This window comes from Enoplosus armatus, chromosome 19 (genome assembly GCF_043641665.1).
Source record: "Enoplosus armatus isolate fEnoArm2 chromosome 19, fEnoArm2.hap1, whole genome shotgun sequence".
NCBI classification, from domain to species: Eukaryota; Metazoa; Chordata; class Actinopteri; order Centrarchiformes; family Enoplosidae; genus Enoplosus; species Enoplosus armatus.
Window position 1 is genome coordinate 17,182,145 of NC_092198.1, and position 27,520 is coordinate 17,209,664.

At 43.4% G+C, this 27,520-nt stretch overlaps 1 protein-coding gene across 1 annotated transcript; it reads right to left on the reverse strand.

Moving 5' to 3' along the window:
- sipa1l1 (signal-induced proliferation-associated 1 like 1) lies at positions 1–27,257 on the reverse strand. The gene is made up of 22 exons (XM_070926353.1): positions 25,830–27,257; positions 25,397–25,616; positions 24,852–24,982; positions 22,532–22,720; positions 21,684–21,858; positions 20,134–20,237; positions 19,607–19,764; positions 14,138–14,717; positions 11,909–12,007; positions 11,084–11,259; positions 10,635–10,919; positions 10,154–10,303; positions 9,310–9,443; positions 6,918–7,015; positions 6,128–6,621; positions 5,135–5,326; positions 4,095–4,263; positions 3,495–3,720; positions 2,913–3,083; positions 2,516–2,627; positions 1,678–1,756; positions 1–144 (listed from the first exon to the last, which is right to left on the reverse strand). The coding sequence occupies exons 1-22, from the start codon at positions 27,255–27,257 to the stop codon at positions 1–3; spliced, it is 5,514 nt and encodes a 1,837-aa protein (XP_070782454.1).
- Positions 27,258–27,520: the final 263 nt, after the last annotated feature.

Here is a 27,520-nt window from a genome sequence, read left to right on the forward strand (position 1 = left end):
TCAGTTCATGTCGATGGTGTTGAAGACCCACTCTGTGAACTTCTTGAGCTTCGCAGCGGAGGTCTGGGACTCCTCCTGCAGCCTCTGGTTGTCCTCCCAGAGCCTCTTGATCTGAGCCTGAAGTCTCACCTTCTCGTCACGCTCCTGGGAAAGACAGGAGAAAAGGTCGGGTCAAATTAATAAATGATATTAGTTATTAAGCAGTTAACTTTGGGAAAAAAATGGAAAATATATAAATATAGATAAAAAACAAAATCACTAAACACTCTGTTTGGTGTTGACATAAACATCTCAGACCTGCAGACAGTATCTCGAGACAGAACTTGCTTTGAAGGTACATTTTAACAGTTGACATTTTGAATCCGCCAAAAGTCCACCACTGGCTGGGTGCGTGAACATAAATATCTAGCCAGTCAAAGAAAACACTGAAACTGTGGAGAGTTTTGCTTCATGCTGTCAATCAGCCAGTTTCTATTGGCTCGAGGCTGGTGAGAGGGAATTAGGAGTCAAACTGATCTACTGCTACTTCCAAAAAAAAAGAAATGCTTAACACTTTCCAGTACTTCACAGACAGCAGAGAGCTTACTGAGGATTGCGTAAGAAATAACAGACTGCAGCAATTTTGTGGGTGACAACTCTTAACTGTTAGAAGGTCAGACTTGTTAACAGAAGGTCACAAAGTCTGCAACTAGCAGCTCACAACAACTCGAACCTTTAGAGGGGAACAGAGGGCTGCAGCACCAGAGGACCTTTAGGTTTCCAGTCCTGCCAGCTAAGAACGAGGTGACAGAGCGACTGTACACAATCACCACAACTGGATGAACTAAAAACTCTCCTGATGCCGAGTAGAATTTGGCAAAAATATGGGTCCATTCTGTCTGGGATCAACAGTAGAAGCCGGAGGTATAATGGTGTGAGGAAGGTTTTCTTGGACAGTGTAGTACCAACTGAACATCACTAGCTAGTTAAACCTTGTTGCTAAAGATGGTTCCTTGAAATGAGAGGCTGTAATTCATTCCCTACATGTGACAATAAGGGAGGTTTTTAGGAGCAGGTGAACATGATATTTGTAGCATAAAAGTGCTGCCAACAAAATCTGCAAGAATTGTTTGATACTGCAGAGTTAGCTTGGATCAGGATATGTGTGAAATGCGTCACACGCACATATCTAAAGCAAGCAACGTGTCCCTGAAAGTTGTTTTTGAGCCTGGGGACATAGCGGAAATAAACAAAATGTAGACACAAACTGGAAAAGAGTGTATGAGTGGATTGAAAACCATGGGAGTCCAATGATTCTTATACAATAGATAGAATACGAGAGCAAAGGTAAACTGTTCTACTCCCTCCAGGTGACTTGAAGTAAAAAATAATAGCTTAAGTGATTGCAGTGAAATCTGAGTCAGCAGTTCACAATGATAAGCAGCAGAGTGAAGCCAAAACAACAGTGGCAGCGCACAACTGCTGACTGTGTATTTTCTATCGTAGACAAAATATTTATTTACATCTGCTCCCCGTTCCACTGTATGCAAATCAACCAGGGCCTTTCATTCTTCATCCCTACTGGCACTTGAATAGAGAAGGGGAGCCAGAGAACGACCTCTTAGCACAACACAGAGTCGAGGTTATAACCCACAAACAACAGAAACTCTGAGCACATGTTGGCGTCGCCTCTCCCACCTTCTTCAGGTCCTCCTGGAGCATCTTCACCATGGCCTCCAGCTTAGTCACCTTCCTCTCCAGCCCTATGTGACCCTCACTGTGGGAAAAGAACAAAACAAATACTACTGGTAGGATTTATAATACACTCAGTAATAGAGTGGATAATTATACTCACTTGTTCAATCTTGATCTCAAAACTTGCTGCACTACTCATTGGTTTACTGTTTATTCTCTACATTCATTCATTATACCGGTATATTGGTTTATGTTCATCTTATACATATCACAGTCACATCACTTTTGCTATACTACCCCACTGATGTACTGTTCATCCTATATATTCTGTACAAACTGCACACTCTGTACATTATATATCGTAACGCACTTGCTACTGTAAACTGCATTTCGTCGTACTGGTACTTAGTGAGTGCAATGACAATAAAGTTGAATCGATTCTAATCTAATATGACCCCAAAGGACATGAATATATAATTTAAAAAAAAGACACTAGCCAAACGGGAGTTACGCAACGAGCCGGCTCATTGAATTAATACAGTCTTTCTTTAGCAGGAGTTAACTATGATTAGCTTTACAGATGAACTATACATTTTCCTTCAAAAAAGGAAAGCAACAGGCTCACTTTTACTCTGAGTCTTGTTCGGCTGTAAAATGAACAAGCTGCAGTCCTGAAGCCACCTGGGTTTCCTGCATATTTCTTGTGTGTGAGCATTTTGGTCCTGGCTATCCTTTCTATACCTGTAATCACACTCCCTTTCATGTATTCAAAGTGTATGGTGTGAATAAGTAAATACAAGGTGGAAACAAACTGGTAAAGAGTGCATGTGTATGCTGTTACCTAGATGACGGCCGCGACAGTGGAGCAGGCTGCAGCTCTATGTGGGGCTGCTGGGGACTGGAGGCACCGCTGCTTCGGTGGTTTGAATCTCCAAACACGTAACTTCTCTGGACTGGAAGAAGAGAGAAATGGACAAAAAGGGTAAACAAGTCAAAGTTGCAAATGCACAAAATCAGCAGCAGATGCATAATTAATACAAAAAAAAGCACTATTCTGGCCTGCAACGGAAAATACATGTAATTCTATTCTATATATATATATATATATATATATATATATGTATATGTAACACACATGGTGTAACACTGTTATGATGAAAGGCTATATTATCATAACTTACAATATAACTTTTAATGTTCGAAAAGACATTTGTGCACTTATTTGTAATTGGTAATACCGTAGTGTGTGTTTCTTTCACTCTCGAAGGTATTGGCCACGTCCACCAGGTGTGTCCACTCCAGGGGGCTGTCCCTGTCTGAAGACGGGAGGGGCATCAGCTCCTGGGGGATGGGTCCTCGGTGACGCTCCACCAAATCCACCAATGATGTGTCAGATGCCGAAAGGTCACCTATAAAACAGAAATGAAGTTGTGGAAAGACATGAGTGTAAAGTTCATTTTCCATATCATTTCTATGACCATTATGTTTCTTCAATCAAAAGGGGGCAGCAGATACTCATCAGGAACTTTAGCCTAATCAGATCTATCACATACCTTTTCAGTTTATTTCAGTCATTCATTTGTCACTAGCAAAAATCACATGACTTGACATGACTTCTTCTGGACGGATTTCCCTTTTTCATGGATAAAATTACCACATAACACGAAGAACTACGGTAACAAAATATGGTCTTTTACAGACACAGTACATAGAAGCGCCTAAAAACATCTTTTGAATGTGAATGGATTCCAGCTGTTATAAACATCAACAACTGTTACATCTATGGGCAAGATATGTACATCATTCATCTTCCTTCTTACCGTGGAGTTTGACTCCCAACTTATAAGAGGGCCGTCGGAGGGGAACACCACGGGTGGTGGGCGAGCGTGGGAGGGTGGAGCAGCTGAAGAGAACATCGGCGCCGAGTGCCGGTTCGGCCACTGAGTCGCCCAGGGCAGGAAGCCGCTGGCCACGATAGATACTCTCATCTGACAGGGTACGATGGAGTGAGCGGCGGTGGCTCAGAGACTGGCCTGGTGGTGATTTCTGGCCGTGCTGCACAGGTGAGTAAGTGTTATTGTACATATTGCATTATGTGAGTGAACACCTCTATAGTGACCAAGAGCATCAGTGCTTCTGGGTGTGGGACAATCTCTATGTTACATCTACCAGTACTTTAAAAGGATTTATTAGCTTTTTCCCATTTTTTTAGGACATTAGTTACAAATAAATATCATCATTTATTATTGAGTTTTACTTTGATATTTGCTGACACACCATTTACACCAACAACAAAAACCTGAATAGGAAGTAAGATGGATTGGACTGACATGGGTAACTTAATGAGGTTTCCAAGTGTACCAATACTACCACACACACACATCCAGGCTTTCTCTAGCCAAACTTGTCTGCAGACGCACCTTTTCCTTATGTCTGCGTGGTGGAGGAGGGCTGTCTGGGGCACTGTGTCTCTTCACATCTTCCTCCATTGTAGATTTGGCATGAGGCTGGGGCGAGTGCATATCCCGAAGAGAGGGCCTTGCTGCTGGGGTTGGAACAACCTCCACTCCACCCTCTCCTGGAGATTTCCTAAAACACCCACAGACACAGCCAGACGATTAAGCAATCACACACGAAAATAATTATTAATAACACTGATTAATAACAGATATGTGGTCGTTCAGCTTCGACAGCAGAGCTTTTCATTTGCAAATTGCATTCAGTTACTGCATCACTGTTAAGCCTCTAGTGTAATATCCTCTTTAACCACAGGGGGGTAATCAAGTAGTATGTATATTACTACCAAAAGATATAATTATGAAAGTACAGTGGGTGGGAAAAGTAATGGGATCAAATGCAGTATTATGCAGGACCTCTACAATAAATATTACCATTGTAAAGCATTGTAATGTTCAATACAGGGATGCAGGAAACAAAATAATGCTGCAGTCTGATACAACAACACTGCAAACTGGGGTCTAGAAAGTTCCATCATCTCCTCTGACACAGTCTCAACATGAATGCAACACTATTAACTACTGTGGTTGTGAATGAACTGCATTATATTTTAATCCTCGTCCTCATGTTCACTCTCCACCCCCTGCAGGAATTGGTAAGTTTACAATAGCAGGCCTCAATCTGGCACAACCCTGGTTCAGTTGTTCCAAACTGTCCCAAACTACAGCAGTGATAAAAGTCTAGGCATTCACTTCTAATGTAAGTACTGTAGGTAGACTGTTACACAACCACACATGCCAGCATCCACTAGGACCAAATCGCTGGAGAAATTAAATGCTGAAATGACATTGCAATGCATTTGAAACTTTGGTGACACCATTAATATTATAAAACTTAAAAAATGTGTGTAACTGTGCGCAGTATAAATCCATCAATGGACTGGGAACTACAATTACACCCACTTTATTCCTTCCTCATTTCTTTTTTTTTGCTCCATCCTTACTTGCGTGTGTCTCCGAAGTCGACAGAATTGATGGTGGAACCGGGCTTCCTCCAGCCAATCAGGTACTTGGACTGAGCTCCCTGGCGGGGGTAGAAGCTCTTGGGCCCAGGGGACGCTGAGGACTGGGATGAAGGGGAGGTGGCTGAAGAGGAGGACTCCTCTCTTGGGGAGCTGTGGCCTGAGTGCCTGGCACTGATGGACAAAGGAGGTGAACATGGGGAGGAGAATAAGAGAGGTTACTCTTCATGGCAATGCACCACAAGTAACAATAGCTTAGACGCTGATGTAAGATATATATCTTAATATTATACGTTTTTTAAGGCTTTCCCAGATCTTTATATTGTTTAGAGAGGAGAATCTAAACCTTTTTGTCCCTTAAGAAATCAGTTTTGGTCAAGGGTCAAGCATTAACAAATAATTAATAGTGTAACATTCTAATCATCCAGGAGTTTCCAGGGAGGACATTATTGAGTTATAGATGGGAAATTATATCAAAGTACCACCCGCGGTCAAGCTAATCTTGACAAACTCATTTCAGAGCCCCCTCTTATTCCCACCTACGCCACTATGACAGAATACAAATGTAGCTTAAATGCTAGACAGATGATGCCCAGGTCATGAACTGTAACTAAATCTGAACTGGTGAATTAAGACTTGCTCAAACAGGAAGAGCGAGACGCTGGAGTCTCAGCTCCAGACACCAGTTCAGCTATAAAGTTGGACACGTGTTCCACATTTCCTGAGGCCTAATGTGGAAAGATAAGAGGGAGTTAAAATTACTCCTGTGCTTGGTTTCCAGGAAAGACTTACTGAGAGGAAGGTGGTTTAGTGTGTGTTCTTCTTGAAATATTGGCTTGAGTAATGAGAAGTGGAAACATGCTGCAGAGGTCAGGCAAATACTGCGATGACAAATAACAAAGTGGAAGAACACACTAACTCTTCTTCCGTCTCACACAAACACTTGAATATCACCACAAAAACACACAGACGGACCTCGAGTGTGATCCAGCGTCACTCAGACTGTAGGTGCTGCTGTCTCTGACGAGGAGATGAGTAGGTGGGGTTCGGCCTGTCCCGTCCAGACTCCTTTCTCCAGGAGGGCCTGGGGACTCGGCGGCAGCAGGCGACCTCTCCAGCATCCTGCGGCCTCCCTCGGTGGGGCTGTGCCACGGAGATACTGACCGCTCCCTGCTGTCTCTGCCTCCACTGGGAGCCAGCAGGGAGGTGGTGCTGCCATGATGAGAATGGGGGTGGGGGTGGGGGTGGTGAGGGGCTCCGTAAGAGCTGGTGTCGATGCCGCTGTCGGCCGACACCCCCTGTAGGTAGCCTCCTCCTCCCAGGCCGTTGGGTTCTGATTCACCCTGGTCACCGCTGGAGCCTCCACCTGCTCCCATTTCATACCATTTATCGCTGTCACTGTGGCCCCCGCTGGAAGCTGTGCTGGATAGAGTGTTACTGCTGGAGTGGCCAGAGTAAGGGCCGTCCGACTGCCAGAACAAACAGGAAGTGGAAGAGCAAAGGGAAATGACAGTTGAGGGGAGGTTTCCATGTTAGTGAAAACATCAGTTTTTCATTTGGTGACCAACACATCATTAAAATTACTTTAAAACATCAGATTACAGTATTATCAACTATGCTAGCAGAATGAACTTCAAAGCATATGCTAACAGAGATTCAGAAGCCCTTAACACAAAACAAACAAGTCGTCTGTGTATGGGAAAAAAAGGATTAGAGAGCATTTCAACTCTTTCTGGCAGAGTTCTGATGTATGATGAAGCCTGACCTGGCTGCCCTTCTTCGGGGACAGGTGGATGACCTGCTCCTGCCTCTGGATGCGAGGAGCTCCAGAGTAGCCTTGACCAGACTTGGAGACTGGGGCCTCTGCAATAAATAGACCAACAAACACAACTGGGGTTGGTGACGAACACACGCACAGACCCTGCAGTACAATCAGATGACTTGTTGATGATTCAACAGAGAAGTCGATCTCCTCTCGGCTCACTTATGTGTATTTTGCTACTACAGCGCTCATGCTTCCAGGAGGCCCATAACTCTTGACATTGTTTTCGCTCTGCATCTGCCGTGTCCATGAGCAAAAATCCAGATCGCTTGTCATCAAAAGCAACGCACATCAAACAGAAATTTGTCCCCAGACGGTCCCTGCTGGCTTTGTTTGTTCTGGGCAAGCTGTGCCGCGTGAGAGAATGTGTGTATGTGTCCTGAAGCGAAACTCGGGGTATAAATGGGACTGTTGTGTAATTGTCTAGATGTTATGCAACAAGACATACAGAGTAGGCAGCTAATGACCACAGCTCCATAAGAGGGAGAGCTAAGGGAGGTATCATAACATCTGCTGGGGTGAATCTAGTAATGGTGTGAACCCCCCCCATATCTCACTTAGAATATTCATTACTCTGCATAGTTTTCTCTGCATAGTGGCCCATAGGGCTCTCTGCACTAATTAGAGATGGTTGCACGTGTGCATGCCTGCTTGTTTCTGTGCCTGTGCATATATAAGCAGTATATGTGACTACATGTTTTGTTTGTGATATATTGTTTTGTTTCTCTTGGTTTCATGACAAACCAAAAGCACGATTTTCCAGCCCCTTGGGTGAATGTGTGCACTCCTGTAGGCTTTGTTGAACTAAAAAACATTGTAACTGTAGTTAAAAATTGCTGCGCATAGGAGGGAAAGTCATGACAAATAGCAATTGTCTGCATCTCACCACCCAACGCATGAATTAATCATAAACCTGTCACAGGATATCAAAAGAAAATGGAGCAAATGCTGTGTTAAATGGGAGACGCAACAGGAAAATAAGATGCAATAATTACTCTAATGCAAAATCCTGTATACATTAAGGGCTAAAATAATGTTCCGTTTGGTTGTGACAGGATTTGAGACAAAAAGTAAGAGCAAAAGTGAGTGTTCTGCCCTCTGCATGACTTGTGTTATTTCTGGACAGAGCATGGCCACATCATCACTGCTGAAGACTAACAGGTCAAGGGGGTAAAAATGGGAGGAAGAGGAAAGGACAGAACCCTAAACCACAAAGACAGCAAAGTAGACTGTGTAGGGCCGGACACTTGGCTGACACAGGCCGAGCTGGCCCAGCCTGCATTGTTCCACCCCGACCAATAAAGACATAAGTGCTATAAGCAACCACAAAATGAGAGACTAGGGCATTTCTCTGTGATTGTGGCGGTAAGGAACAGGTTGAGGACACGGCTGAAAGTAGGCTGGTCAACAATCAACCAAAGCAACATCCTGCTGGAGATCAGAGGAGCGGTAGAGGAGCATGTAGTCTTTGTGGCTTTCAGAGGCCGAGACTGGAAAACAAGAAAACTCCCAAAAAAACAGTTCATGGGAGAATACTCGTAATTAAATGAAAGCCAATGTACAAGAGAATAAAAAGATGAATGAGAGGCAAACATGAGCCGTAGCGGAGAAGGAGCAACAGACTGGAAGCAGGGAGGCAGGGAAAGGCACACAAAGAGAAGGTTGGCCGACTGTGTTGACAGGAAAGAAAGGGTTTCTCTTTCTCCTTTATTAAACCTTAAAGAACACCGTGGAAAAGCCACATACTTGAAGTGAGATCACCGTTTGATCTCATTTCCCCCATTCAATAATTATCCCTTTCCTTTTTCTGTTTGTCTCAGTATCTTCACACCTTTTTGTCTGTTTGCAGAGACATTAAGACTTTCTCTGTGAAGGCAAAACAATTCACAGCTTGCAGAGGAGGAGGAGGAGGAAGAGGAGGGGAAGGGGGAAAGAAGGGGAAGAGAAGTGCTGTTTAGAGTGTGGATGCTGTCAGAGTTGGTATCTCAGCTCTGGAAGGAGCTGCTCCAAAAAACACTAGCAGATGAGGAGGCACACACACACACACACACACACACACACACACACACACACACACACACACACACACACACACACACACACACACACACACACACACACACACACACACACACTCTCTTCTGGATATCTGTCATTTCAAAGGATTTAGCAATATGGATGAATACGGATGATTTCTTTCCTGTGCTGTCCCTCCCCCGCTATTCGAGAGTCAAGTGCCCTCACATTCCTCCCATATAAAAACACATTTACACTGCTGAAAACGTTAGACACAACACCTTCCTATATCAACGCCACTATTTCTAGATATATTCACCTGTTGACCCTCGTTCGGCTCCTCCAACTTCCTCCATTCTTGACCAATTGGGAGTCGACTTTCCACTGGACCCGCCCTCTCCAACCACCTCTCGTCTCTCCGCAGACATCGGAGAGTGGCGGTTGCTTGCAAACCTGACAAATGAGTACACAGGCACAAAATCTGAATACTTTGTATTTCATGTTTTATCAGCTAAATGTGTGTTTCCAATGATTACAAATGCAGATCTAGAATTAACAGAATAACAGAGTTTGAAACAAAATACATGTTCCCACAGGCTGCAGTGGGTGGAAGTAAAAAACAAAAAAGACGTTCTGTCAGGAGCATTATCATACACAAAGACAAACGAGTGCTATCACCTCACTCTCCTACACTAACGTCATACACTGTTACAACTGTTAAAGGGATCTAATCTCAAGCCAACGTTTGCTATATTACAAACAAATACAATAAAATATGAAAATTATGAATTCAAATGAGTTGAGCTTCCTAAATGTAAGACAAGAACTCCAGTAGAAAAAGTTTTACAAGATGAATGACATTATTTGTTTTTGTTGCCTTCTGAAGATGAACACTGAGACATTGTAACCTTATAATACATCAGCTCATAACCATGCGATCATGACAGTTAACAAACGTTCCTATTATTAATAGTTACACAAAAAAACATGGAAAATCACAGAAATAACGAAAGAAAGTGGCTCAAGGCAGCGAAAAACATTTTTGTGATACTGAGTGAAATGTATCAAAATGTGTTGCCTCTGATCCGATATATCATAATTTGAATTAAAAAGCAAACCCAGCCACAGACAAACACAACCCCCCCCCCCCCCCCCTTCCTTACTGCTCAGGCATGGACTTCTGTCTCCAGTGAGCAGAGCTTCCGGAGGCGTCACTGGAACAAGACAGGTTGCTGGGAGAGCTGCGATTGTGAGGGGAGCGACCCAACGCCAGTGAGGAGGCCAGGCTATAGCTCTCACTGCCCGGAGACATCCTGGAATACGAACAAACACGTATACACACAGGAACTGTAAGAATTTACAAGCACGTGGAAATGGCGGAACTAGAGGAAGATGAAATAAACACAGCAGAGCATTGTAGGAGCAAAATGTTCTAAGTTGTTCCTTCAGAGGAAATTCCACTGATTGCAACTTTGTGGCCATAGTTACCACACATCCTGGATGAAAAAAAAATGACATTAATACTTAAATCAGCTGCATATCCAATAGCTGCCTTTTGTGTGCTTTGTTGATACACTAGCTTGCAGAACAGTGTTAGAGGTGAAAATACGCATATCCATATCAAAAACCCCAAGGGGCTCTAACCTCTTGGTGTCCAGGGGTCGGCCGTCGCTGCTGACACTGCGTGGGATGACTGCGCCCCTCTCCAGCCTCTCAGCTGACAGGGTCTTCCCCACTGAGCTACCCAGGCTGATGGCCCGGTTGGGCGTGTGGGGCTGCGGCGAGGCCGTCAGCGACTGCTGCGGGCTGCTGGAGGTCCTCTGCCACTTGTTGTTGTTGCTGCGGAAGGGGAACTTGTATTCGAAGGAGCCACTGTCACTGCTGCTGCCCTTGTAGTCTGACACAGGCCGATAGAGCTCTGAACAGCCCCTGTAGACGGGGGGGGGACATTTTGTTTGAGAAGTAAGTGTTTGTGTGTCTGTGTCAGTGAGGGTTCACATACCTTTTCCAAATTAATACATTAACAAAAAAAGTGGTTTGCATAAGAACTCAAAGGAAACAAATGATGGCACACCTCTCCCGTCCCCACCTACCTGCGTGGAGTGGCATCATCATGTGGAGGGATGATAACAACACGCACTGTCACTGAGGTCCGCAGGAGGTCAATCATCTGCTCATGTGTCAGTGTTGCTACAGCAACTTTGCAGATTTCTACCAATCTGCTTCCCTGCCGGAGACCTGCCTGCCAGGCGTAACCATATGGCTCCACCTATTTGTAACAAAGTGAGATTGCATTACAGCTTCACTCTCCAAACAGTAATGTTCAAGATAGGAAGACAAAGTGTCCACATAGAGTCCTACTGTGTGAAAGCAATAGGCATCTTTCTCTCATTAACAAATGATCTCCAGTGTCCCTCCATTACAGGCAAATCATCATTAACAGGTAGACTAAGGCTAATAAAGCATATTCATATATATATTTACTGTTTTACAAAAAAGCAGAAAAAAATAGTAAAGCACATTATTATGTTTTGATTGAGATGCCGAATTACAGTTATTTACTTGAATTCCTGAACAGAAAAATTTGTTTTGTGGTTGCAAGAATGCAAGCTGTTATCAGGGCCAAAGGAGGTCGTACAAAATATTAAGATTTTTGGTTAATATATGTGAATAAGGACTATTTAGTTGTTCCAGTTTGTTATTTGCCTGATACATAACAATACAATTTTTAGTTTGAAACAAGTTTTTGACAGATTTCTAAAATATTATAAAATAATATTTGTGTTTTCTCATTTTTATGACAGGTGGTCAAATACATTTGTTAAGCACTGTATATAAACACGTGTTCTACTCCAATGAACTAGATTGTTTTAGAGTACATTTTCAGAAGAACATCTGAGTTATGCACAGACAGATACCTCAGCCACGATGCCTTCATAGTTCACATGGAAGCCGAGCTGCCCCAGGCCATTTCGACGAAGCGTCATCTCTGATGTCTCGCAGCCCTTAGTCAGGAACTGGACGTAGGGAGGGAAGAGAGATGCACAAAGTACAGATGAATGTGACAGGAGGAGAGATGATGAAAAAGAACCCAACAGGTCAAGAGGTAAAAGAAAAATGAAGGTGAACTTTTTGTATCTGTCACACCATCTGTTAAATTTGCCACCAAACCAAAAATCAGTTGCTGTTTGGAAAATGTTTAATAGAATAATGGGAATAATTATCTTAGTTTGAAAATGTGTAGCTCTGCATTTGTGTGCAGGTGTATGAACATGTTCAGTGTGCTTCCTCTTTTAAGTTACAGAAGAGATTTTTTAAACAACTTAAGTGAAGAGGTTTATGGCCATAAATAAAGATGAATTAGTGCTCCAGCATAAGTGGTACACCTCTCACTAGGTGTGCGCGCTCATGCATTCACACACACACACTCTACAGATGACAGAAATTAAAGCAGGCGCGTCTCTTGCTGTGACACTTTAGGCTGTGTTCACACAGAGATGTGTCGCTTAGGAGACACCCTTTTGAACTTCATGTTTTTTCATGGAAGGATGCGACTCTGAGCATTTAAGTACGGTGGGGAATGCTGTAAAGAGGCCGTGCTGCTTTTTCACAGGAGGTGATGTGGAAAAGTTCAAAACAGTTACATTTTTAAGGAAAACCAGCCCGGATCCCCTGTCAACTTGCAAAGGGCAACCAATGAGTGGACAAAGGATCTGGTGAAACCAGTCCTCATTCCTGACTGCTTTTTCATTGTGGTCGGTCACAACCCATCCCTCCCTCTCTCCCTCTAGTGAAGTGCCCGGTGGCTTCAGGGCACCTCGCAACTCTCTGCCTGAACAGGGCGTCTGAACAGCTCTATAGAAGTCAAACTCAAAGAGAAGCGTGAATAAATCATGCTGCAGACTGGCACCTGATAGGAATTGTTATGATGCTCTCTGATGTTTCTGAAAGTGTGCGTGGGAGAGGAAGAGAGTACAAGGAAAAAAGGAACGACAAGGAGCAAACAAGAGGAAAAAGAGAGCAAAGAGAGAGAGACCCACAGAGAGAAAGAGAGAACGACATACAGAGAGGAAGCGCAAAAGAGAGAAAGAGAGACGAGCTGCAAAAAGCGGGTGGCCCAAGGCCACTTCCCTTCCTCTCTCTGGCACCGGGGTAGTCCAAATGATTGAAGATTAACGCCAGATGCGTAAAAATGCAACATGAAAGTGGTACATCTCTGAGTCCTGAGCCAAATAACAATGTGTGTGTGTTGAAATATGTTTGTATGCATGTGTGCAAATCAAAGATGGTGGACTCAATCCAGGTTACATAAATACATGATAAAAACCATCAAACACACACGCAGTTTGAAGGTAGGGAGAGGCTGGGGAAATGAATGTATTCTAAAGCACAGATGATTACATAAGAAAACACCTTTTTTTTCTAACCAGTTTCCATGGAAACAGCTAAGGAAGAGCTAGCACCACTTCACTGTATGTGTAGGTGTTATGAGCCATTAGGAGTATGTTGTCCAGATGTGTTCCTGAAACTCCCTCAATAAGCTGAGACCAGTAATGAGACAGCAGCTTTGGCATGTAGACATAAAATTGTTGTCATTCTGGCAGACTGACAGCCAACAGTAAATAGTAGGAGAGACTGTGAGTGGGCCAGGTAATGATCAATGGCAGCCAACAGCATTTTAGTCCATTGATTTGGTTTCTCAGTACTTGTCTGCTCACATGAATGAATGTGTGTCCCCCCCCAGCCATTCTTTGGTATTACTCAGGGTCTCCAAACAGCCGCATGAAGTCTGGTTTAATTTTGCAGCATGAGTAGTGCCACCCATTAGGTTACAGGGGACCAAAAAAAAAATCATTCTGTTGACACTGACAAACTACATTATATCAGTTCTCTTGGCAAATAAACCTGGCACCAACTGGCCTAATTTGATTCTGGATGTGTAGTTGCCATGCCCTCAGCTATGACAGAGTGTAGGAAGACCAACAAATGTCAATGGTTGATTTAACTGGAAAATATAGCAAAGGACTACTTATTAAACATATAACAAGCAATAACAGGTTTTATAATGTCATTATCTAAGGATGCTGAGCACACAACAATCACTCTTATCACATATGTAATGTATTGGTGTATGTGTGTCTTCTAACCTCTAGACGTTTGACCACCTCTTTGAAATCTTCTGTGTTATTACTGATACTCCTCAGAGACACACTTTCTCCTCGCTCGTAGAAAATCCGCAAAGACGCAGGGCTGCTCAGCGTCCAGCCAATCACATCCTTAGTGGCACAGTTGAACACCACGGCCTTGGCCTCCTGGTCCAACAGAATGACAAAGTCATTGGAGAAGGCCAGAAGGCCCTCCAGTTCCCCTCCGGTCCCGTGATCCTCAGCGTGGACCGGCCAGGTCACCGCCCCCAGGCTGCGGAGCTCAGCTGCTCCATACGGCCGGCTCTTCTCTTTTTTCTTGTGGGCCAGTGAGATGAAGGGAAACTTTCCCGAGGGGTCGATGGGTGTGCTGGTGGTGTGGCGCTCAGCCAGGTCGCGCAGGTACTCCTGGCGTGTTCGGGTGGCCATGGCTCGGAACTTGTGCGACTTGTGGGCAGCATTTTCTGCATTGATGACCTTGGCCAGCAAAAAGTCCCGGAACACAGAGGACTTGGGAAAGGTCACGCCTTCTGGGATAGGGGGGCCGAAAGAGGGCATGTCTTTGGAACGAGTGACCGCCACACTACAGGGAAAGGAGCAGACCAGGAAGAGAAATTGAGGCAAGAGGAGAAAGAAGGAAAAATGGGAGGAGAGAAGAAGAATTGATGGTTAACAAATCAGTTGTTCCAGTATTGACCAACAATTTGACCAATTTAGGGTGGGTATTTTGTTCAGACATGAGAAATTCTGTGGCTTAAATTCAGTGTTTTATTACACAGTAAATCTCCTCAAATGTCACATCACACCCAAGCTTGAAGTATGTCATTAAGATTTAAAAGTGAAAAGGGCTGCCAGATTATGCAACAGAGTTTATGTTTGATATAAAGCCTCACGCTGTTTGCTCACTCAAGTATGGGGGAAAAAAAGGCTTTGAATTCTCGACTTCAAATTAGTTGTCTACTACAATCTTCATCTGTCGAAATCCTGTTCAAAATAAATTTCCTATTGTGTGGAGGCTATGTGAATTTGCCTTTTCCCCCCAATACTGCAGCATGTACTTAGTTTAAATGTCCAATACCTCTCTGTTTTCCCTGCTCTCCACCTCCCTTCTCCTCATCCCCTTTTTCCTTTCATTAAGTCCCTGGAATGGCCATCTGAGGCTGTTTGCCCTGTCTGGTATGTCAGGAACTCAGCTGAGCAGCCATGGAGAGGAAGGAGAGTCGAGGAGGAGGATGAGGGGAGAGATTCCAAATCTCTTGCCCAAAGCCTCCAGAAAACCCAGAGTGAGGGAAAAGGAAAATGTGTCTGAGAAAGGAGGACTGTGTGAGAGACTTGCTGCTTACTGGAAAAAGAGCATTTTCTTCTGTCATGTGAGACAAACAGACTTACAACCTGACCTGTTGAACGTCTCAGTCTGAAGCAGTTGACAAAAAAGTGCCCTGAAATGGCCTTCTTTGAAAGAAAAAGTACTATATCTGTACATGGGTCACCTGTCCTTGTCGCAACCTCTTCTTGAACAAATTAGCTCAATCACAGATCCTCTCTCAGGTGATAATTACCAGCTGACAAGAGTAGCACTGGAAGTCGGGGGGCCCTCGTCCCACACGCCTCCCTGCTGACATGCATCAGCACACATGTTGACACCTGGATTAATCGCTTTGTCTAATAAGCAACTGAAGTCAATATGTCACCCACATATTTCTAAACATACCTCAGAGACACCCTGTCCTCACCGGAGACGCGTGGTGTTCAATTACACTAACCGTCAAATTGTTGACACCTTATTTCCCACCTTTCCTTGTTTGTGACAGACAGAGGTAAGAAATAAAAACCTTTTTTTTTCTGGTTGAAATTGCCTTGGAGAGTGAACACAGAGACTTTCCTGTACAGTGTTGATATATGAATGCTGGGAATACCCTCAGCAGTTGTTAGTATGTCAAAATGTCTCATTTCCCACATGGCATATGTATTAAACTCTCAAGGACACAAACAAGAACTAAGGAAGATGCTAGTGTGAGTGTGTACATGTGTGTAGGTGGAAGGTCATACAGACATACTAACATAAACGTCCCTGCAGCTATTGTGGTAGGAATTTGTCAGCTTTCATTTAACTGCTTTCGTATTTTCAATATGAACCTTATTCAAACAGCTGAATAAAAATTGCATCACACGGTCAGTTCATAGTTCATCTGATACATTTTAAAGTTGCTCCCTTTATTATGCTTTGCCTTGTTTGATTGTTGCTGACAGCTTCTACCGTTATGTCATATTAGAAAAAAATGGAAGAAAAGGATTTTGTCCCAGGAGGTTGAAAGCATTTCTCTGCAACTCTAAGAAGCCTTGAACTTAAAATCATGCATTAAGTGTACCACCTACTACATGCAGTGAGTACAAATTGTTGATTCTGTTGGTGTCAGAGTTGTGTTTACAGTTGGTATTTACTGACCCAAAGTGTCCAAAAAACAGTAAATGCAGGTTTAAAATGCCACTTAACACCACAATATATGGCATAGAGTTTCAGACTATACATACATTTGAAAATCAGTAGTAGTTGTCTTTCCAGCACACAATATGAGTGTTGATGTGCAAGACATTTTTGGTGCTTTCAGGTTCACCTTAACCACACCTCAATTACACTGCCAGGCAGGTCGCCCTGCAAACTGTAAATGCAGTAATTAGAATACTACATCAAAGTATAGTAAATCATGTGTACGTGATGTCAACAAAACAAAGCCCAGGTAAACAAAATCACCCAGAATTGTCCTTTTAGCTAGCTTTCACCTTGCAGCATTCTTTTTACAATTGTTACTAGTATATACAAATCTACATGTTTAAACTGACATCCCATATATAAAGTAAGTGACAGTCTTGAGGCAATGCTCGCCTGCTTTTCTGTGGATGACAAATGAATCATGCAGTGTATTTCAGAGAGGAGCAGCTGAAGTGCTTATAAGCAGGCTGAACAAATGATTAAAATAAAATGTGACCTTTTATTCCTATTCTTCTCCATCACTACAAACATCACTCAATACATTACACTGGAGCTCTAAAAGCACTTGTGCTGATCTCAAACGCCTGTGAGTCAGTCAACCACAGACCTGTGACTCATGCAGGACAGAGCAGTGATGGAGAGACAGAGAGAGGCAGAGGTATGAAAGCCAGAGAGCAAGACAGAGAGAGCATAAAAAAACTGAATGAGAAAAAAAGAGAGGTCGAATGAGAAAAGAGGGTGAGGGTGAGAACGCCAGAGAGGGAGAGAGGGAAAGGAGAATGCAGTGCAATGGGAATTGCTGGGCAGTGTGGCTGCTGTGTGATCCGCATGGCAGGAGGTTTGGCAGCAGAAATGAAAGAGCACATTCCTGTGGTTTCAGTGATTTGTGGTCTTATAAATATCCAGTGTGTGGGCAGCTCCACTCTTCCAGTATCCACGACCTGCTGCCCACTGAGGCAGGGCAAGAAAAAGAACATGTCAATACCTATTGGAGTGGGTGGCTCAGAGGTGTACTGTATGTATGTGTGTGGATGTGGGGAAGGTACTTATAACATGCTGTTGTCTACTTGTGACAACAAGTCATCAAAGCAAAAACCAGTTAGGTTATACAGTATTTAGGTTTGCGTAGTGGCTTTTCTAATATAATTCAAGAAAAGATGTACTATATATATATATATTCTAATAAGACAGATATTATTTAGTCTTGGGATGGAAATTCAAGTTGGTGTTAGAAATGTTGTGAAGCTACTACCTACAGAGGAATTAGCAGTGTTTTCTATTATCTATCTTTGTCACAACACTTGTAATGTACAGCAGACTGCACAGAGAAGATTAATGTGTACCCTAAGGACATCCTATGAAAGTGTCAGGGTACAAAATGAATAATCACACTAAAATCAATCTGTGTAAGGAAACGAGTAATTCTTCACCCCATACAAAACACGTTCACTGGGAGTCACGTCCAGCCCAGTCATACGGTCATTATTACCTCATACTGTGGGATGCTTGTTTGTCTAGTCTAGTTATATTCTCATAGCTGCGCTGATGCATCTATGTGGGGGGAAAAAAAAGAAGTGTATTGGCATCTACTTTACTAAGCACATGCAAGCATTCAGACATTTGTGAATTGTTGCATTGCTTTTCTGGAAAATTAAGCTTGACATTCACTTTTCAACATGTGTTTAGTGTTTGTTTACAAATGACACAAAGCCGATACATTCTTTAAGGGGAAAACACCATCATTTTTGGTCAAACGTACAGTATCTCTTTCAGCAGTGCTGTAATATCATTGGCTAAGTCTGGGACGGATATTCCGACCGATATTCATCATTGTCCGACTGCCATCATGTATGAAGTTAGTTTTCACTTCAGAAAACTTGATTCACATTTGTAAATCACAGAGGGCACGTGTAAATAGTTTTTGCTCCATATTCACTGTATTTCTGGGCTCTTTGTTCGTGTGTATGTGTTGTTGCTCAGTAACGAAGTAGCCCCATGGAGGACAATTAAGACCTCACACAATGAGCTCAGACAGCAATTAAAAACAGTCATTAGTGGGAGAGGGAGAAGAGTCATAGAGAGCAAGATAAGAGAGAATGACAGAAAACTAGATAACAAGACAGAGGCAGGAATAAACAGAGAATGAAATGTCCTTCACAGCTGAACAGTTTTAAACAGGAAACAGAGGAAAGGCAGAATGTTCATTATTTCTTAAAAATGACTCTGGACTGCCACTTTGCATTTCACATTACACATCTCTGACAATGTGGTAATAAATCGTGAGCCGTAGAGAGGGCTCTCAACACTCACAGCCTACTCTTTGATGGAGTGATGGAACTGCAAAGGCAATGAGAGATGTACAACTTTTTGAGGCAACAGGTAAGAGTATTATTGTTTCAGCAGTGATGGAAAGTGATTCATGGGGAAACGTCCTTTGGATAAAAGTCCAAAACATCCAGACTTTTTCAAAATGCATCTGCTGCACTGGCTTCAATATGAGGAGACGCATTATAAAACAACCCCTTATTGCACAACAACTAGTTTTGGATGAACAATTCAAAATATTGTAACAGTGTTGGTAATTAAAATACCATACAAATGACAATTCCATTTTACCTCCTCACAGAAAACCATCATGAACCACTAAATTCAGCTGATTTCCAAAGCAGTCAGCTGAAAATTGTTCTAGTAACAGGCATTCCTTCATTTTGTTTTTCAGTCACATACTCACACACTCTCCTGCCAAACCTCTGGACTAAAGTATTGGCTTTTTAAGCTCACCATCTTCTACCATGATGTCCGGTGGCACCACATTTCCTTCATGTATTATAAGCCAGCAGATAACCCATGTCCTGTAGGTTAAACTAGACTGACTTGACACAATGGGACAGCTAGAAACCCAACAGAGTGGCAATGTTTGGGCAACAAACAACCCATAATACAACACTCTCTTGAAGAAAATAGATATGAGCGTATCTCACCTGTAGGAGCTGTTCTCGGAACATGGGTTATGAGCACGCACAATCACAAAGACATGCTGGAAGTGTGAGCGAATGTTTTTGGGGGTGAAGGGGAGTGCCCCGGGTTCCTGGAACACAATTGTGACGATATCATTCCCGATGTGGCGCTTCCGCAGTAACTGGCAAAGCACAAAGACAAAAAACTAGTGTTAGATATTGAGTTGTAATAAATTCGATATGTAGAAAATACAAAAAAACAATTCAAAACTTAGTGCTGTTGAGTGTGAGTTCAGTGATTTCTCTATTGCATTATCTAGACAATTGCTACTTAAGCCATGTGAAAAATGAGTGAAATTATAGTAGGATGATGTAAACTCTGTAGAGCATGTTTTTAACCATTTCAATGGCATAGTCAAACTGAAAAATACATGTGCATGTTTTTATGACTTACATGACCCCCTTTTTTCTCTATAAATAAAAAGCTGCAACTTGCTCGTAGACATAAAGACTTCAGTGCGTTGGAACTGTGAGCCCTTTAATGAACATACCTGTTGCTTATTGTTGGGTGTGTAGGGCAGCATGGTAGACACATGGAACATGATCTCATAATCCTTGTACGTGGTATACATGGAGTGGGTGCCCGTGGAGTCAGCTGAAGAGGACACAATCACGTGTGAGAACAGAAAACTACAATATTTTTGTTTGTTGTTTTTTTTTTTAACAGGCCTTTGATCGGAACCGATCTGAGGTCACTTCAGGTGGGACCGATTTCTTAGTCCAGACCCAGATATGGAAAAAGCATTCAGAATTCTCTCTGAACAAATTCCATTATAAACTACTATACCATGAACAATACCAAACATCAACTTTATGTTCCCCATCTTCCCCTCCCTGCTGCAAATACTGATTAGATGGGAACACTGCCCTGAGCACTTAACGGGCTCTGGCCCTAACGAGAGCCACTGCATGTTAATAACCACCTCTACAATCGATTGCGCTCTATCCAGAGAACAAAACAGTCACAAGGTGTTTAAAAGGCCATACTTAACCTAGCTAGATTACCTCAATTAATTACACTCCTTCTACAGGGAGCATTTTGCATGGCTGTATTTAATTTACTACAGGCTAATGAAGGTCGTATAACATGTCCTGCAAAAAGTGACTGGGAGAGTTTTTGTGTCACAGAGCATCTACAGGACTGGAGATCACTGAAAGGAAGCCAGAGGGATTCAAGTAGAGTGAGAATGAGGGGCAGCACGGAGAAGCAGAAGTCTCAAAAGCTAAGGTGTTTCAAACGTTTGGGCCCTTATTCATAAACACTGCATGGGCTTGGGCTTGAAAGACACGTGCAGCACTTCCACATTGGAAGAATTGCCAATACCAGTGGCAAGTAGTGAAAGCCAAATGCTTTAACTGTGCTTACATAATTCATTTCAGTAGTGTTTCATTTTACTCCTCACATTGCACGTCCTTATCCTGACGAAAGTCCTGATGTTAAAAGTGATTTTAGATTATTTGAGAGGGCATGTGCTAAATAAGTAGTACTGTAGAGTAGTACTCTTTGTACCCAAGAGGGGATGGCCCATTTACGTGGTTTACTCACAGTGGCTTCAACTGTTAGGATGAGATCTAGATCTGAATCTGTAAACAACACGAATTATGAGGCAGTCTTTGACTTCAGAGGCCATATGCACTTCAAGAAGAGGGTGTTCTAGTATACTCCTACCCCCTAAGGGTGACACCAATGTTGGCCCACAGAAACACACACCATATTACCATATTACAGTAAAGGTCTTTCTGATATCAGTCCCGAACAATTAGCAATACAACTAATATGAATAACATATAGCATGTTGAGGCATTGAACATACACATCACGTCAGAGGGATTGTTCACCTCCTGCATGCCACAATCTATCAAATGCTTTCTGGGCAACTGAACACAAGACTCCTTTAATCAATGAGAACTTGTACTTGGTGTGTATCAATTATCGTTTACCCTGCTGCTGTGGATTAGTCATTAGTGTCAGTGTAACACCATCTGAAGGTTTTTCTACTGTACTTGTAGGACAACTTGTAGTTTCAGTGTGTATACGTACTCTTGGTGTCCAGCTGGGCCCGGTACTTGGAGAAGCCTTTGAGTCTAACCCTCTCCCCCAGCAGATGAAGGAACTCCTCCAGCGCAGGACCGGCTGATTCATTGTTGTACATCTCCTCCTCGCTGCTCTGGCCCGCCATGCAGTACATCACCCCTACTTTCCGCTGGAAACTCAACTGTGGAGAGAACCAAGATTGTTGCAGTGAAGAGGGGAGACATACGTTCATTATGGAGCAGAAATCAAGTCAGAGTAACCATGTTGACATTTTTGGGAGAGCTCATGTTGGCATTTTAAGAATAACCACCTTGGGGTGTTCAGCGGTGATAGAGGTACAATTTCCCAAAGAAATCATGAAGAAGAGAAATCATGTTGACATTTTCAGAGGTTCAGCTTTTGCTGATTGCGTCAAGGAACATGAGTATCAAAGAGCTTGTTTTGTATTTTTCCTCTTTTTAAGGTCGACATGTGTGTAAATCCCACATAATAGTCTGTGGGAGTGAATGGGTAAATAAAGCAAAAATAACAAATAAAATTAATTATAAATAATTCTGCTCCACGGTGAGACATCCTCTTTTTGAAAAAAACACCTACACATAAAATGATTCATAAAACACAAACCGATAATTATTTGCTGTGCATAGTACAGAATAATGTCTGGGAAACTGGTGTCCAAAGTTCAGAAATGATGCTGAATGGATCATAGTCTGAGTAATACTGTGCTTTTACTAACTTTTTACTACTTTTAACTAATGAACAGCAGTAAAAAAGCAATTCACCCAATATGAGCAATCAAAGGAATTACTCAAAGTCACCCAGCCCAACTTAGTTCCCCCACTGTGCCTCCTTACCCCCTGCTCATCCAGCTTCATCAGCTGCTCAGTGACCTTGGGTGTGTTGAGTGCCAGGCGCAGGCAGTGGACGTTGTGCTCAGGCACCAGGTACTCCAGCACCTCTTTCAGGGGCAGGCCTCGAGCCAGACCATGCTTGGATGTAGAAGGTACTGCATCTTCCAGGATGGAGCCCCTCAGGGTAGTCAGCTGGAGACGCACAACCAGAGGGAGAAGAAAAAGAAAACATTGAAAGGCAAAGATCAGGGCAACAACTGATTTTTTGATTTTGGATAAGAACACCAACCCAACCAAACACAGTATTTTGCTGTGAAACTGGAAATGACTTACATACCAACTTAAAGTAATACATAAAATATACTATAATTGGATATTTACACCTTATACTGTTGCACATTCTGCCCAAGAGCTTGAGTTAATCATTACATTTTTGGTGACCTGTATTGTCTTGGTTTGTTGTACTATAAAAACTTGTGCTGTTGGAGATACGATTGTATGAGCGGTCTAAAATACAACAATGCCACAGTAATTTCCCAATGTTTTCTCCATTAATCAGTGGGGTATAAAATACTTTGTATTCAGTAGGGTGATAATACTGACCCACACAAAATGTATAGAACATTCTGAAACACTTCCAAGTGTGATTTTACTTTTCTGCAGAAGCTTGGTCATAATAACAGAACCAGATTTAGTTTAGCTTAGTTGATGTTTGCTGCTTAGATAATTCTTCCATTACTTCTGAGCATTTTTGGTTGGGTCCCTCCCTTTCTGCACCGTGCAGAGTGTTGATTCTTTCAATATTCCCCTATAACTGGCAACAACAAAAGCAAAACTAGCTGTCCAGCCATCAGTAGAACACCAGTAAGTCTATGTTTGGAAAACTGCAAGGAAGTCTGTGATGAGGCATACCAGCCTGTGCAATTAAATAAAATTTGCAGCATAAGAGAGCTCTTTTCAAAGGATAATCATGGCCATCGCTGCATCATGGGCTCAGGATCACTCATGAAATCAATCTTTTTTTCAACAAAATCCAGACTTGGATTCTGCCAGACCATGTTCTCAGCTGGTGCAGGGAAAACAAAGTGTGGAGAACTTTCTGGCTGAGCAAGAAAAGAAAAAAGCATGTCGGTTTTGCTGCTGTAGTTCCCACTATGAAGACTCTTCAGGCTAAAACAAACTTGAGGAGGACATCCATGAATAAATCAAGAGGACTGTAGAAGGACCAGGACCTGAATATCTATCATGAACAAATAAACGCAGCTGGATATCCGTAATGGTCCCATGGCTTTTAAGAACCACTTGTGCTTTGCGTTTGTGTGTCTTCACACACACAGTGTTCAGTAGGCCCAATGCTGGTGCCAACACCCTCAAGGTTAAACAAACTGAAGAGAAGGACTCTCACTGAAGAGAAGACAATAGCTATCCTTAGTGGACACTGGATCTCTTCAACATCAGTGCATCCCACTCATTCACTCCCACACTGATACACACACATATATCTATACCTGCCCAGCTCCTTTCTCTGAAAATAGCAATTAGAGAGGAAAGAGGGAAAAGAAGGGAAGAAAATAGAGGAAAACACAGCACAGTAGGTCGTGCGTCATCCCAAGAGATTGGAAAGGCTATTACTCATGGTGCGCTTCAATACAAGAGCAATGCTTTTCCTCCTCTACTCAAATACCTTTGGCGCTATTTTAGTCTCGTTTAGCTGTGAAATGGCACAGCTCAGTCCTTCACAGATGAAGGCTGACAAAGATGGTAGGTGGGCGTTCAGCTCAGAGAATGGGGACATGGATCTCTGTCTCTAGTGTGACTATAGGAGGAGAAGGCAGCAAAGCTAGGGGGATTCACAAAAGATTTCCAATCACTGTAAACTGCAGCACTGCGAATAAACAACTGGGAGAATACATTACAAATTAAATCAAACATGCAATAATTTAAGGCGATGTTAAGGAATGGGGGCGGTGGCATCTAAGGTCTTGAGCCGTATCTGACAAACTTGAGATGAAGCTTTTATAATGTCTCCCCCCCAACTGGGTTTTTCAATAAGCAAGGCTCGGCGCAGATCATATATGTTAACTCCTACACAATTCATAAGAGCTTCTCAGTAACATCACTCGGTACAGAGTGTACTAAGTATTGACACGTTTGTGAATATGAACACTCATGGCTCCAGAGAGAACAGTTACATATACGGTATATCCTGGTGAATGAACAGATCAGTTAAAAACAAATCATATAAACACACCAATCAGCAAATCAAGCTGATAAAACACAACATGTGTCAGTATAAGGTGTTCATGTGTCCATTTCAATGTACCTCGCTCGTTCTGAAGATGACTCTGTAGTTGTACTGCTGGCCATGCTCCTTGTTTTCCTCCAACTTCTCCCTCCTCAGACTCACTGCGACTGGGCCCAGGTTCTCATCGACTCCCAGGTAGTTCCAGTGTTCTAGAGGTGAGGAGGAAGGAGATTTGAGGAAATTACAGAAAGGAAGAGGACTTGGGAGATTAAAGGACGGCTTTGCTCAGTTCTATTGGTCTAATGTGGGGAGGATGTAAAAACCTGACATACAAATTACCCTTGCATGTAAAAAAAAAAAACTTCACTCATGCTTCATCCACTGCTTACGGCCAATGTTTCTCTTATTCCTAGTGAAATGCAAATTGCAGTATTTGCATGAATACTGAATATTGTGGCAATGGTCTGAAACAGTTGAAGCTTGTATGTTTGTAATTATTTAAATATCCAGTATACAGTCCACAGCATTTAAGAAAGACAACTTCCACACCGGAGATTGAGAAACAGCTACCAAAAGTCAAGAACTATGAATATAAAAAGCCCATACTATCCTATTTTGCTCACCTCTGAGGTAGAAGTACTTTCGGTAGTAATAAGCGCCAAGGTCAACATGTTCCACAATGTAACGTTTGGACCTGTCAGCATGTTGGCTTGGCCCATCCTTGGGGGCCTCCAACACAGCCACACCAGCATTGGTAAAATGAGTAGTGAGGGTGGCGTCCAAAGGTCCTTCCTCTGTACTGCCAGAAGAACTGCTTGAGCTCCCACCACTACCTATGCTGCCCTGCTGGAGGATGGAAGACAAGGAAAGGTAAATCAAATAAGCTGACAACCATAATTACAAAATGGCAAGTGGAGTTCAAAATGGCCTGCAAGTTCAGGAGTTCATATTGTAGACTGCAGTCTTAAGATTAAAATTGACGAGCCCCAGAGAGATAACCAGATTTAGATATATTATTTATAAAATGTAATCATCCTGTTCTTGCACAAAACCTACCTGTTTAGCAGGAGAGATGTTCCTCTCACCCTCTCCACCAATCTCATTCCTGAAACAAGGGCAGCTGAGCACCAGGTCATTGCTCTTGTCATCACCAGGGTCCAAGGCAGGGTTGGTGCCGTGTCCTCCTCCTGTCCCGTCCTTGCTCAGCTCCTCTTGTGAGCCACAGGGTGACCCATAAACTCCACTCTGATTGGAGGAGAGGGAGGACGTGGCCGAAGCAGAGGCAGCAGCAGCAGCCGAGGCACCGGTAGTGGTGTTCTTGCGTTTGGACCCAGATTGCCGACTTTGGATTGCCTCATTGAGGTCAAAGAGTAGAGACTGGACATCAAAATGGGAAAAGCCTTTTTGGCACACCCAGGGTTTGGGAGATGGGCCACTCTCATCCCCTTTCCCCCCATCTTCAACATCTGAGCCAGCCCTCGATGTGTCACCCTCCACCTTCACACTGCGCAGCTTACGGAATATTGACTCTCCACCTGTCTCTGACTTTGACCTCCTCTTCAAGTGCTTCTCTCGTTCCTTCAGCCGACTGGCAGGACTACCTCTGGCTGGACCTAAAGGTCCATCTGGCAGGTCCAGGGCAGCCTGTTTTATTGGGGCCACGGTAAGTAGCTCAGTTAGCCTCTCCGGAGCTGGGCTTCGCTGATCAGGGGCCTCAGCGGACTGGTATCCCTTTAGCATGTCAAAGAAGCTCTCTCCTGACACACCATGTTTATCTATGGATGAAGTGCTGCCATACTCACGGTGCATGGGTGTCCACCCGGAGAAGGACCAGCCCTCATTGCCGTCCCCATCCAGCTCACTGATAGTTATATCACTGTTACTGCGCTGGCGGATGCGCCTCATGCCTTTGCGAGGTGAGCCCAGATAACCATCTGGTGACAGGAAGCGATTGTCCTTTCCCTTGCTCTGCATCTTGTTCTTTAGTGTGTTGTGAATGTTGCGCAGCATGGATGAGTCCTGTGGGCTTATCAGGTGACCCAGCTTGGCTGACAGATTGCTGTGGGCTGTGACGGCTGACACACCTCCTCCTCCACTGCCACCACTACCACTACCACCACCACTTCCTCCTCCTCCACCACCTCCCCCCCCTCCTCCAAGTCTTTCTCTATCTCCACTTCCTGATCCTGAAGAGCTGGTGGTGTTGGTAGAGCTAGGAGAGTCTGTTTCCACTGTGATATGCCAAACTCCCCCTCCTCCTCCATCTTTCCTTGGAGGCCAATCAGCCACACGAGCCCGAACCCCCATTTTGGGGACGCCAGGGTTGGTACCAGTGGTGGAGGAAGAGGAGATGTGGGCGCTCTCACTGCGGGGGGGCGGTGCCCCTCCATTAGGCAGTCGCAGGCGGCGGGTATAGAACTCATCACTAGCTGGCACTGAGCCCCCGACTGAACGCTCTGTCTGAGAACGTTTCAGACTGGTCATGATGGAGATGGGAAAGGGTGTGGGGAGGGGAGATGGGAGGGAAAGGTAGGGATGGGTTGCTGATGGGTTTAGATTAGGGTCAACATAATGCCCACCGAGTGAAGTGACAAGAGAGTCTTACGGATACATTTGGTGCTGCAGAAAGAGCAAAAGAAAACATGAATAGGGCTCAATGTTGAATAATCAATAGTCAACAAAATATTGTAAATCAACGGTCTCCAATAAAAGGAATGGTAGCGAATACAGTAAGGGTGCAGAATTTC

Excerpts from the sequence above, each read along its gene's own strand:
- sipa1l1 (XM_070926353.1), bottom strand. The coding sequence starts at position 27,257 with ATGACCAGTCTGAAACGTTCTCAGACAGAGCGTTCAGTCGGGGGCTCA. Across the intron at positions 19,765-20,133 it reads CACCCAACAATAAGCAACAG|TTACTGCGGAAGCGCCACAT; the intron begins GTATGTTCATTA and ends GTGCTTTGCCAG. Across the intron at positions 9,444-10,153 it reads CAGAAGTCCATGCCTGAGCA|GTTTGCAAGCAACCGCCACT; the intron begins GTAAGGAAGGGG and ends CTCATTTGTCAG.